The sequence below is a fragment of the Lampetra planeri genome, chromosome 1 (assembly GCF_965212315.1).
Source record: "Lampetra planeri chromosome 1, kcLamPlan1.2.h2, whole genome shotgun sequence".
In the NCBI taxonomy this organism is placed as follows: Eukaryota; Metazoa; Chordata; class Hyperoartia; order Petromyzontiformes; family Petromyzontidae; genus Lampetra; species Lampetra planeri.
The window spans coordinates 17,942,303-17,955,526 of NC_136107.1; the positions used below are offsets into that span (position 1 = coordinate 17,942,303).

General features: G+C 50.5%; 1 protein-coding gene across 1 annotated transcript in view; it reads right to left on the minus strand.

The window, feature by feature from the left end:
* Positions 1-5,116: 5,116 nt before the first annotated feature.
* Positions 5,117-13,224, minus strand: part of LOC144719358 (pyruvate dehydrogenase (acetyl-transferring) kinase isozyme 2, mitochondrial-like) — a 32,558-nt gene continuing 24,450 nt past the window's right edge. Inside the window, exons 9-11 of the mRNA XM_078595223.1 lie at positions 12,398-12,508; positions 10,408-10,521; positions 5,117-8,929 (exon numbers count right to left, since the gene is read on the minus strand). Coding sequence (XP_078451349.1) covers positions 8,792-8,929; positions 10,408-10,521; positions 12,398-12,508 — 363 coding nt within the window. The 3' untranslated portion in view covers positions 5,117-8,791. The remainder of the gene's footprint in view (positions 8,930-10,407; positions 10,522-12,397; positions 12,509-13,224) is intronic.

The following is a 13,224-nucleotide window of genomic DNA, read 5'->3' on the forward strand; positions in this document are numbered from 1 at the left end:
AGGGGGTCAAATACCTATTTCCCTCATTAAAATGCAAATACATTTTTAACATTTTTGACATGCGCTTTTTTGGATTTTGTTGTTGTTATTCTGTCTCTCACTGTTCAAATAAACCTACCATTTAAATTATAGACTGATCATTTCTTTGTCAGTGGGCAAACGTACAAAATCAGCAGGGGATCAAATACTTTTTTTCCCTCACTGTATAAACGAGGCAGAGAGAGAGAAAAAAAACCCCCAAAACAATACAAACGAGACGGTAAATATAACGAGACACAAATATCTATTTATTCCATCAGTAAATCCCTTCCGCCCCCCCCCCATACCTTTACTGAACGAGCATTGCGTTGGAAACGTGGGACTCTGAACTGTCATTCATTTACACTGGGATGCCGATGTTCAACGGCCTCCTGCTGCTGCTTTGTCCTTCCAAACACGGGACAGCAGTGCCCCCTGTCGGACCCGCTGTTCCGCCGGACGCTGAATGCCCTCTCATCTGATTTGGACCACACGCTGGGCACGGGTCAAATCAAAGAGAAAAGTTTGCGCTCACGCCACTCACAACTGCCAGAAATGCCTCCACTCGGGGAAACTCTAAAGAGCCCATCTAACAATCTAACAGGGTACTTGGCGTATTCTTCCAAAGCTGGCCAGACGTCTTTGAAGACGTGTATGGTATGTATCTTGAATTGATTTCGTATGGAACGTAGCTAACCGTGCTTAACGGAGGTGTGGGGGAAGGACAATAACACTAAACAAAAAAGCAGTTTTAAAGAATTAAGTTTTAAATCTAGATGATGTAACAGTGCATAGGTCCAGTGGCTTCCTATTATAGGAAGGAAGAGCAACAGAAGCGCATCTGAAAGCACGCGATCCGGTGACCGTCTTTGTTCGATACGTGAATGATGATCGGAGTTTGCATGTTGGTTCATGCGTCTTGACGAGATCAGCAAGGTGGCTGTTTACCCACACTTTACCCCACCACAGCCGATCGACTGCGTTGCTGAATCGAGTGAAGTTGATTCTCATGCTCACGATATATAGTCGCGAGATCGGGCGTACGCTGTTTGCTCGTGCCACAATGGGTCCCATCAGTTCCTCGTGTTCCCCGCTAGCTCTAGGGGTTCTGCTCCTACCAGTGATATAGCACATGCTTCCCCCGTTAGCCACAAAGGGTCCATCCATGCAACGTGTCCCATTGATTGTGTATTTATTATTTGCCTGTCCTGTGTGTGGGATTGAAGATGTTTGGGAGCCGTATTTTGTGTCGAAATATTTTACATCTGCTCCATGTGCCGAGAACTAGGCACTGCACCTGGGGTGACCGAGCCTTTACATGTTGCTGTGCCAAGACTACGGAATGCCTTCCCACCAGTGGTTCGACAGGTGAGCTTACTCGCCCTGTTTCGGTCTTCTCTAAATACTCACCCATTTCGCTGGCCTACACTTCCCATATATGACCAGTGGACTCAGTACTTTGTAGTAGCATGGCGCACTGAGATCCCTGTGTGAATTGCGCCTTATAAACGTAAATTATGATAGGGGCAGGTTCCTTAGGAACTCACATTGCCATCAAATCCCAGTGCCTTGTTGCACGTTGTGGCCCTGATGGGCGCCTTCACTTCAGCGGCAGTGTACGGGGCCTCGTTAGATCTGTTGCTTGTGAAAGGACTTCACCAAGTCGAGATTCCAGACTCTCTATTCTTTAATACTGGTAGGAACCTCATGGTTACATCAGCCCACATGGGATTATTGTGTCCGTCCGTCCATCGTGAAGGGAGGGGCTGGGTGGGGAGGGAGGGGCTGGGTGGGGAGTGGAGGGTGGGGAGGGGCTGGGTGGGGAGGGGCTGGGTGGGGAGGGTGGGGCTGGGTGGGGGGTGGGTGGGGTGGGGCGGGGCTGGTCTCCCCGTGGTGCCCTTATAAAACTCAACGTTTAACCTACTCACGCCGGCTTGTGCCCGCCCTCACAATCGGGCCTAATTTTCGGAATACACCACGCCGCTGTTGACCCTGGCCATTGACCAAGCAACCCAACGTTCCTACCAGTTCCCTCCACAGGAATGTGTTTCAACCATCATAATAAACAGCCCCGGCAGCTCCAGCCCCGGCATCAGAAGAACCCGTTGCTCTATCCTTGTCCCCAATCCAGTTCCAGTTCCCTCGGTCAATTCCCAATTATCCAATCCACCTATCAAAATTATTGTTTTCAATTATCTTACCAGGTAAGGTCCACTGACCTATAGAAGCGACCTGGACACGAATGATAGCTCAACGAAGGTGAATTATCATTGTGGAAATGTATGGCAGCCAAATACTATGGACGCGTGTTTCTAAATGTGGACGGAAAATCGGAGGAAATGCACGCGACCACGGGGAGAGAGACATGGAAACTCCAAATATACAACAGGCGTCAGGGTCAGGATCGAACCCACGACCCCCTGTATACCAGGCGAGGTAGGTAACATCCCGCCACCGTGGCGACCTGTACACCTCTTGCCCACTGTGTATGCGGATGCAAACTACGCTCCAACCCCAGCCCATCATTACCCAATTACGTTTGCTATTAGATCTCTACATCTGCCTAAATTGTCGCAAGGTAATGGTGAGTTATTTCTGGACAGCTTGTTTGAGGGTGAGCTTATCGGATTTTTCTCCTTTATATGTATGCATGTTAAAATGTTTTGCACCAACCGTACGCATCGGAGGTGCGAGGTACAGCGTGTGGGAAGCCATCACATATCAAGATATCAAGGCTGTTAATGAACGTAATTTTAGCACAGCCATCTTGTTCGTGTGCGTTGCTGCCATCATTGCGGGACGCTGACCTGTGCCTAGAGGCACCAACCCTCGCTCGGTTCCACGTGCAGAGACTCACCCACGGCCTCCCACGCTTGTTCCGATTCGTGGCTACTTGTTGTTTTCGCGGCACATTTTAACGACATCAGCTGGCGCTGTGGCCTGGGATGACCGCCCCCCTCCCTCATCCCGCCTTCTCCCACATTGCATACACCTCACTCACCTCCCTTACCGCACTCCCCCAATTCCCAGTACACATTAACTCAAATATAACTCAAAGATAAAGTCAAAGATGCACCTGTGACACGCACACAAATAAACTTGACTGATGGACCCACGCGCCCCTCCATCCCCCCGCCCACCTCCATCCCCCTTCCATCTACCAAGAGACACAATCTGTTAAAGGCTGTACGGGGGACCTTTGTCTTTGGAGATATTGCATCTGTTTTTGGCTAAAATTCAAAATCAAATTAATGCGAGAGAGGCAACGCGAAAAACGATGGGGTGAAATTCGTAAACGACGAGTCTGCGAATCGAATGATCGATTGGTAACTCGCGCAATACCAGGTCACCCACGTGCTCCGGCTCGCCTGGTTACGCAACGCGTTCGTGAACGAGAGTCGCTCAGGGGCATCTGGGGCAGCTGAGGTTACTGACAGTGGGCATAGCCATCGAGGTTGCAGGCAGTGCATCTGCACCGGGGCCCAGGCACCGGCTTACTCCGAGGAGAGTGGGCGTAGAGGACATTTGTATTTAGTGACTTGCTTCACCATCTTATCTATTTTGCACTCCTATCGTTTATGTCATTATTGTTTTCTGTCGTAACTTGCTGACCCCCGTGCCCACACTGGACATCTGTGGGGGGAAAAAGAGCGTCATAGCTCATCGAATTCCTCCTCCTGCAGTCGAAATAAAGATTCTGATTCTGACATTTGATCCTTTGCAGCAGGGCCCATGCCAACCACGCTTCTACGCCCCTGGCAAGTGGGGCTCCCATCTCGTCACGTTGCTCTGCACACACAGCGCGTGTAGACACAAAGAAGGTCTGTCATTTTGCCACGGACCCAGTTGCACAATCAAGGAGACCCCCCTGCTGAGGGCGAGCACGCGGTCGGAATTAAAGAATGGTCTGGGCATTATTGCGGATAAAAGCGCTGAGTCAGTGGCGGAGCGTGCTTGGCCGTGGGTCCTGGTGCAAGGAATGCAATGGTAACCCCCTCTACCACCCATGTCCAATTTACCTCCTCTTCGTAACCCGACGCCTGGGCCCCTCCAATCCGTGGGTCCGGTTCGGTTGCACCGCCTGCGTGCTCGATAGCTACACCGCCGTGCCGAGTCGATGTGAGCACCGTAAATGAAATGTTAGCTTGGGTAAAAAAAATTCCAAGGCGCTGAGTTGCAATGGCAAGTGGGGCAGGCAGTTTTGGGAGTTTTTTAGCCGTCTAAATTCGAGCCCCAATGCAATAACCCTAACCAACTAGGCAACCGGTCACGCGCACCAACTCTTGCACTGGCCCTAACCCACCAGTCTCTGGAACTAGCCACCTGACTGACCCTAGTTGACCAGGCAATCAGACACTCGTGTTTAGCCCTCACAATGACCGTGTCTCTAACCCACGAATCCAAATCTGCCGTATCGCCAGGCCCCCTCTCCACAGTGCGACACTTTTCAGTGTTGTTGTTCACTGCTCGGGTGACCACGGGTGATCGCCCGGGCAAACGCGAACGCGGCGACCTCAGCATTGGGCGGCCAACGCAAGGTCGGACTCTGCTCGTCCCCCTCCCCCAATTCTAGCCTCAAACACAGGCATACGCAGTGTCTATTACCAAACACACGGAGCCCCAGTGATGTAGTGTGTGGTTGGGCATGGGCCCTGGCGCATGGAATGAAATCGGGGCCCACGGACTAATATTTACCCACATCCATCTTCCTCGCACGACCCCGATGCAGTTTCACAGTCCACGTATGGGCGGATAAACCATCACGCAAACTCCGGTAATCATCCTCGCAGCATCGCCTTTTGGCTAGCCATCGAACAAAGACGGTCACCACATCGTGCGCTTTCAGATGCGCTTCTGCGGCCGTCTGGAACGCTGTTCCTTCCAATATTAGGAAGCCACTAGAGCTTTGCACTTCAAAGTCTAGATTGACATTTTTTTATTTCGAACTGCTTTTTGTGTTAAGTTTGTTCTTTCCCCCGCACCTTTGATTGGTACGGTTGTCCATGTACGGTATGAAATGAGTTCAACGTACCTAGGCCACTGCTCAACGCTCACGACGCCCATCCCTGCCCTGTGTAAATGTGAAAATAATGTCAAGTGGGTGCCAAAACAATGCTTTTATTATTGATTGACAATACGTTAATGTCACAAGTCACGTGGTGAGCTATGAGAGTTTTCAAACACATACACATGAATAACAGGATTGTATTCGTATTGAACGTTACGCATGTCCTATGAATAGCGACGCGTTTTAAAACCCCAAGCACACGTTATCATATGTACAGAGAGGTCAGAGCACAACACTCCAACAATCACAACATACTGGCATGAAGTCCCAAAGGCCAACAGAAATGTAAAGGATCACCCCCCACACCCCCCCCCCCCCCCAACTAACTCACCCACCAACCCTTCCTCGTGATGCGGTGAATTGCCGCGACTCGGTCATAATTCAATTGAATTATGGATTTTGACGAAATGTTTAAAATACATTTTCGTGAATGGAGCAGCATCTGGTGGCTGGAAGGGGGTGAGCACATTACACACAGCATCGGAAGCACATGCCGATTGCTACATGCACGATTCGATGCTTTAGCTTATGGCTCCGGTATCCTTATACCCCGAGCAGACAACGAGCCATTGGTTGCTGCGATATCATCACGGTTTGAATACATATTATGTACTGAATTAAATGTGTTCCAGCGCACCCGCTGAAGCGTGCATATATATATATATTTCACACTCTAGAATTACATTTTTATTATTTACAAATTACAATAGATTTGTATTTAATTGCATTTTTTTTAAACAAAACAATAGTTTTTTACCGGGTTGCTGTAAAAATATTCGAGTGCACGTTCCTGTGCATAATGTAAGCACATGAAATGTTTACATAAAAACCTCTTTGAATTAAAAACCATTTCTCAACTTACTGCCACCACTGAAGTCTTAGAAAACGTTCGAGAAATTTTCACAAACAATGAAAACCAATCATTGATCCGGAATCCTTCACATCCTCATCTTTTTTATCTTTCAAACGGATGTAGCAGCTTATTTTTTCCCCGGTGGGTCGCCCCTTTCCTGCTGCTGTTCCGACAGTCTAGGGTCAAAGGGCATCGACAGGCGACTACCCGAGGCTAAGACCACTCGTCCCGCTCGCTCCACTGCCCATCATATGTGACTTCTCCACATCACGGCAAATAATTCAAACTTAAAATCCAAATTCAAGTGAAACCATTCGAAGGGGCGTCTGCTATTTCTCACAGAGAAAGGACACACTTTTGGATGAAGGCCACGTGGATTTCAAATATCAACCAAATGCGACGGGCCGTTACATCCCGATACATCAGGGGGGGCAATTTTATCGTCGGCAATTTTAACTCACAATGGATTTACTACAGCCGCCTTTGGTAACTTGTATGGAACTGGAATCGAGTGTGGCTCTTCAACTAGCAACTCCCCTCCAGCTGTGACGTCAATGTCTGTACCCGTGGTTCTGTGACGTCAGTCTGTACGGGTGACACTATGACGTCATTTCCTGTACGAGTAACACTATGACGTCAGTGGCATGTGCCTCATTTAATTGGGTGGCCCGCCACCAACCTTGCCATGGAGTAACCGAGCAGAAAAAAAAGAAAATGGTGCAGCAAACTAATTGCCTGCGACGACTACCGTACAACTCGAATGTAGTTTCAAAGCATGTTTCGTATGCGGCTGTAGTGTGAAGTTTGTCGAAAGACACTGGGAAGCCCAGGTGGTGTCCCGATCTCCAAACTTAGTCGCGGCCTCGCTTAGCAACTGATGACGGTGACACGGGCAGCAACCGAGCTTATCCCAAAAAAAATCAAAAGCAAGTGAAGATTCAAAAATACCTTATTGCTCCTCGATAGAAACAGTGGCACCCTCACTTCCCTAAGCGGTTTAGGGATAGATAATCGTAGTCATGTCATTGACGAGAAACAGTGACACGGCCCAAACGTGGAAGGACAACTTCGAGCAGAAATGTAGCACTGAAATAAAAAAAACACACCTTTAACCGGCCAGTTTACAAGTTCACAGGAGACATTGACCGAGTCTCGAGAGATGCACATGCCTCCTGGGTTCAGTCACTAACTCTGTGGCGTCTCTTGGTAACCAGAGCGTGCCTTGACATCGCACCTTGCGCAGCCCTCTCAGCATGAGGGCATTCATTCATTGGGCCGGCGACCCGGCAGTGTCACACTCAAGCAGGAGCTGCAAGAGCAGGGCCAGGAAGCCTTTAAAATATATATATTTCGCGGCCACATGTTAACAAAATACAAACAGCAGACTTTTGGGGCAAGTCCTGTGAGAGAGCACCTACGAAGTCGCGCACGGCACACGAAGGGGGTGGGTGGCCCGCACCACGCCCGGTCGCCTTCGTCTCCCTAGTGGCGATTGTTTCCATACTGCACCAGGGACTCCTTTGAGGCTAAGTCGACCTTGGGGAAGCCCAAGACTGGTTTAGATAATCGTCACTGGTGTTGGCCGTGGGCGAGAATTGAACTGGAGACGCCGGATTTGTAGCGCAGTGCACTAACATTAGCAAGTACCTGATCAGTGCGGCTAAGATGCTTTTAGCCACGGGCAGTACGATAGGAAATAGCGGGTTGCATCCAGCCCACGAGCCGTAGGTTTGTCATCCCTCCACTGAGAACACGATACGTACCGGTAAGCCAGTACATATGGCTTCAATTAGCGTGGGTGCGATTGTGCCGAGCCAGGCAGCAGCTTTACCATTTTCAAAGCACAGGCGTCGTTTTCTGACTGCCTCAGAGCAGACGACAGCATCAAGCTAGAAATGTCAAATTGACAACGGAGCTCCTAGTCCCTTTGTCTGGTGAGTCTAGGTTGCATTCCCATTGAGAGTCACATTGTACAGGAAGATATATTTACTGGCACAATTCCACGGAACTCCTTATGAGTTCCAATTCGCTCACATTGACTAAAACTAGTTTCATAACTCGAGCGCAGCGCCGCGCGACGCGTAATCCTGAAAAAAAACGCGATGAAAACTACACAAGTAAATGCCTCATTATTACGAATCCTTAAAGCGGCACGCTTCGTCGACTTCACCCTGGAGCGCCACATCGCCGTACGACAGCTTGCTCCCCTTTGGCGCCACGTCCTTCCTTGTGCTCGTTTTGATCGCACTTCACCGCGCTGGTCGCCCCGTGATGGTGAGCAGGCAGGGGGCAGGAGCTCCAGCACCGGTTAAGGCGTCGCTCACCACTGATGTTGGCCATGACCGATGACGGAACTCGGCTTCCCTAGGTTCGTAAAACACAGCTGCCTTTTTGCGAAAGAAAAAGAGTCCCTGGATTTTAAACCCCCTGAATTGAATCGCGTCCCGACTGGATTCCACACGGAGTGGAAATCTGTAAGCGGAGCATCACTCAGTGACAATTTCAAGTAAAAAGCGACCAAACATTTCTGGACGGAATAGGCACGGCACTGGGCATTTTAAGGCCTGCGGGCGAGGGCCTCCACCGATGGCACCACTCTCATCGGGGCTACCGAAGCGAACCAATGAGTACGGCTTTGCTTCACTGCAGTGTGTTGAAAACAAAAACAGAACCGGAATCCCTCTCAGAGCCCAACGCGGTTTGAAAATCGGCAGGCTTGCAATCCTGGAGCGAGAACCGTGGATGGGGTCAGGCAGGGGGTCGTCGTCGGCGCGTGGCAGAGAGGAGCAGCAGGGCAGCGCGCGGGCGGCTCACGATCGGCGAGCGGCTCACGATCGGCGAGCGGCTCGCGATTACGAGTGGTACGTGGCGAGGTTGCGGGGCTCGCTGCTAGGCACGCACCAGTCGTCCGCCTCCTGGTTCACCTGGTAGTGCTTGAACACGGATTTGTTGAAGACCGGCAGTCGCTCCACCGACTCGCTCGACAGGGCCTATGGAACAGGGTAGAGTAATCGATTCTTATTACTGATATTTTTTTGTAAAAATGTAAAATAATAAACCGCTTTTTTTTTTAATCCCCCGATTTTACTCTAACTGTTCCATCGGCGTCATGGGAGGAGTTTCGAGTCCGTTCAGAACCCCTCGCAGGGTGGCGGATCGCAGTGTTAGAGAAAGGCCTGCGAAAGATGACAACGCAGACCTACTGCCGAGATTGTTTCCAATTGCCTCTTATCCACACTTGCGGCACTGTACTTTCCCATGCTGCCTGCCATAACAGACATGTTTATTCCATCGCCGTCAAACTGTCTATTTCTAATACATTTTTGTCAGAACTCAGCATTGCTGGCTCAGTCCTCTGGTACCAACCCATACTGCCGCCTCACCATTGGCTCACTTTGACCGCAAAGGTTCATTTGTGTCGTCTGCAAGCAGGTGAGAGCCCATTGAGTCTCGTTTGTAAGGGCGACATAGGCAATGTAACACAGCGCTTAGGAAATATTATTTGGATTGACAGAGGAACGTGGGAAGAAGGAGGCGAATGGGAACTTTGTACAAATTTGGTGAAAATCAAACAGCAGTGGTTACTGTGGCCTGGGCTGTACCCTGGCGTTGCTCCCTCTGCTCTATTCCTAGTTTCAACAACGCTCTCACGCACGCACACGTGCACACATGCACACGTACACATGCACACATGTGCACACACATGTACGCGCACACACGCACGCACACACACACGTGCACATGCACACATGCACCCAAATGCTCCACTCTTCTTCGTCTTCTTCAATAAATAGCAGCGGAATTATTCTTTAAAGCACGCACAGCAGAATTCTCCATTGAGTTAATAAGTCTGGGGTCATATTAACCGCAAGTTAATTGGATCATTGATTCCGAGCGAACTTTAAACTCTCCAGAGGTGCACGCAAAGAAAGTGGGAGCTCCGTGAGCTGAGTTGAACGGGCGAGCGAGTGAGCCTGCAACACTGTCGACCGTTGCCACCTGTGCACAACACAGCTACCAGGGATTTGCTAAGGACAATGGTCATGGTGGTGGTGTGGGGGGAGGGGGGGCGACAATGGTGGTGTTGATGGTGGTGGCGGGCGTGATGTGATGGTCGTGGGGATAATGATGGTAGGTAGTGATGATAGTGGCGACGATGGTGGTGATGACGGTGGTGGCGATAGCGGTAGTTGGAGTGATGGCGGGGGGGGGGCACTGGTGATGATGGTTATGGTGGTAGTGATGGTTGTCGAGACATTTCTGGAGATTGATAGCAGTTGTGGTTATGGTAGCGGTGGGGGGTGGTGGTGATGGACATTATGGTGGTGGCTTTGAAGATGGTAGTGGTGGTAATAATGACAATCATGGCAAATGATGGTGATGCTGGTGATGGCCCTAATGGTGATGGTCACGGCTTCGATGATGAAGATGATTATGATGATGATGGTGGGGGGGGGGGGGTGCAAACCTTGAGGTAGATGACGGCGTCCGTGCCGTAGCCCTCCATGGAGTAGAGCTGAATGTCACCCTGGAAGTATCGCGCGTAGAGGCGCGATATAGGCAGCCCATAGCCAAAGCCGGCCTGCACCGCACGTCGACCAAACCACAATCAGAGGTCACACACTCTGCTGGACACTGGCCGTTTATGATGGTTCATCGACTGAAATCGAATTCCTGCGCTCACAAGCCCGTGCGCGTCGAATCGCACGGGTTATGAACGGACTGTTTACAAGTTCACGTTAATTGCGATTGGTCGTCACGATTATCTTAATGGAACGAACAAGGCAATGCAAGGGGGACAAAAAAAACAGAAAAAACTGATGCAGTAAAAACGAGGCGTAAAATAAATTAATCAACAACTTCTTTCTACTCGAATCACAAATCGGATCTCCAATTGTGAAAAACGAATGGAATATAATCTCGTTGGGATGTCCGTTGTTGCTTGTAACGTCGCGGAGAGCCAGCGTGCCTGTCGCATGTCACGTGATCGGTTCTTGACCAGTGAAATCGGCGCGACATCGTCACCTCCGATTAGCACAGTTAGCTCCGTACGGTGCGAAAGATGTTCAGCATACATACATACATACGCCGCCCACATTTGGGCTTTTTTCATACTGTTTACCCCAGAACCTGTTTACGTGCCGTGCTAGGCAAACGCCAACAGCTGCCAGGAGAACTTTACCTCTTGAACCTTGGCCCACACATCACCACAGGTGTGCAGTAATCCTACGCCGATGAATCGGCGTTTGCTGAGCAGGCACCGACTGTGACTCGACTACGACAACAACAAGGCCAACGAACAACGCCCCCCCGCCCACTCTGTAATTGGCCCGCTGAAATGTTAGCTTAAAAAAACAAACTGATAAAACCTCTACAGCTTAATGCTGATAAGGGCCTTGTAAGTAACCCCAATACTGAGCTCGAGTGCCAGCAATGGGAGGTGGGGTAACGCTTGTCCACCTCCCCTCCCTCCCCATCCCCGCCATGCTAACTTGGTAAACATCGGTTCTGATCGCGGTCCAACGTTGGCCTGGTGGCGTTGGCGTGTTTAACGGAGTGTCGGTGCCGCTCGTTCACCATCATCGCCATTTTTGTTTACGAACTATTTTTTATACGGCTCTTTTTCAGAAGCGACCTGGCTGTCACAAATGATAACTTAACGAAGTGGCTTATCGCGTGGACATTCATAGCAGGCCAAATACTCCAAGCGTAACCATTGACAGGCGTGATCTATCAACTGCCAAGGTGAACACTTTCCAAGAATGGTCTCTCGGCGAGTAATCCCCGGCCCGGAATAACAGGAGGTGCACGTTGCCTTTCCATGACAAGTGGATGAGAAACCCGGATGCTGACAACGTTGAGAAGTTAAACGCAACGTTCGAGAGGAAGGTCACATTGACCAGGCCCAGGCATGACGCACCACCATCGCTGATAGCGATCACATCCGTTGTGTTGAGACTATTGACAGCCAAAGGACAGCTGGAATGAGATGGGAGCTTGTACGCAGGAGCCAGATGTATTGTTACATAGCGGGGTAATTTCCTTAGAACGACTTTTTTTTGTTTGGATTGTTGTCCTTCCCCCGCACCTCTGATTAGCACGGTTGGCTACGTACGGTGCAAAATAAGTTCAACATGCATACATATGAGGGATGGCCTTGGCTTAGGCTGCCCTTCATCCAGCAGTGGATTAATCATGGCCGACTATCGTGACGCCGTGGACAGGCAGCAGCGGTAGCGACACGGGGGAAGCAATCGTTCACCCGACAGCGGTACAGACCATGGTTAACGACGACGAAAACACACGGGGCGACGGAGGTCAAGCGAGTTCCACCAGGTAGCGAACGACAATCTCACCACCGGCGCCGGCGGCTCGCGGGCGACGCGACGGCAGGTCTGGGGTGTCCGCCCACAGCAGCAGAGGACAGAGCACGTCGCGTGGCGGGGGGCGGTACTCACGAGGGGCGCGGCGCGTGCCGTGTCGATGTGGGGCCGCGGCGCCGTCGAGTACATGTAGTTGAAGAGACGCTCGATCTTGCGCAGCGGGACTCCGCCGCCCCGGTCGCTCACCTGCTCGCCCGCACGGCCACAGCACAGAATGCACGCCTCAACGTTATGGCCTGACCCTCAACGACCTCGATCCGTTGCAACCTCGACCTGCCAGAGCCGACCCGCCTGGCGCGCCGGGGCAAACGTCGAGGGGGGCTTCTTGAGGAACGGCGCGTCGACCCCCAACCGCCAATCAGACTCGGTCTAGATGTCATGGGTTTGCTCTCCAACTACAGAACTAATTGGCAGGTTTTGTTTAAGTGACAAACTTTACAATTTATATTTATGCGATCAAACCCAAAAAGACTTTCTTATGAATAACATTCAAAATAACAACACGCACCGGTGTGTTGTACTAGTAACGAATTGGCATGTTCTGTTTACGTGACAAACCTGACTTAATTGGCTGTGTCGGGTGGTGGCGGGTTTAACGACACATTCATATTTACGCGATCTAATCCAAAAAAAACTACATTATGGATGAATAACATTGGTCGCGAAAGCCATACTACGCGTTAAACAGATTCGGCCTCGTGCCAGTGCACCAGTGATGAAGGGGAACGCAGGGACAGACTCAGTTGATCCGCTGTTGCTTTTGTGTTGGTCGCCGTGGTGGGTTGTTATCGTGGCTGCTATCATGGTTGTTTGTTGTCGTGGTTGTTGTTGCAATTGATGTTGCTGTGGTTGTTATTGCTGTTGTTGCCGTGGTGCTTGTTGTCGTGGTGGTTCACGTTGCT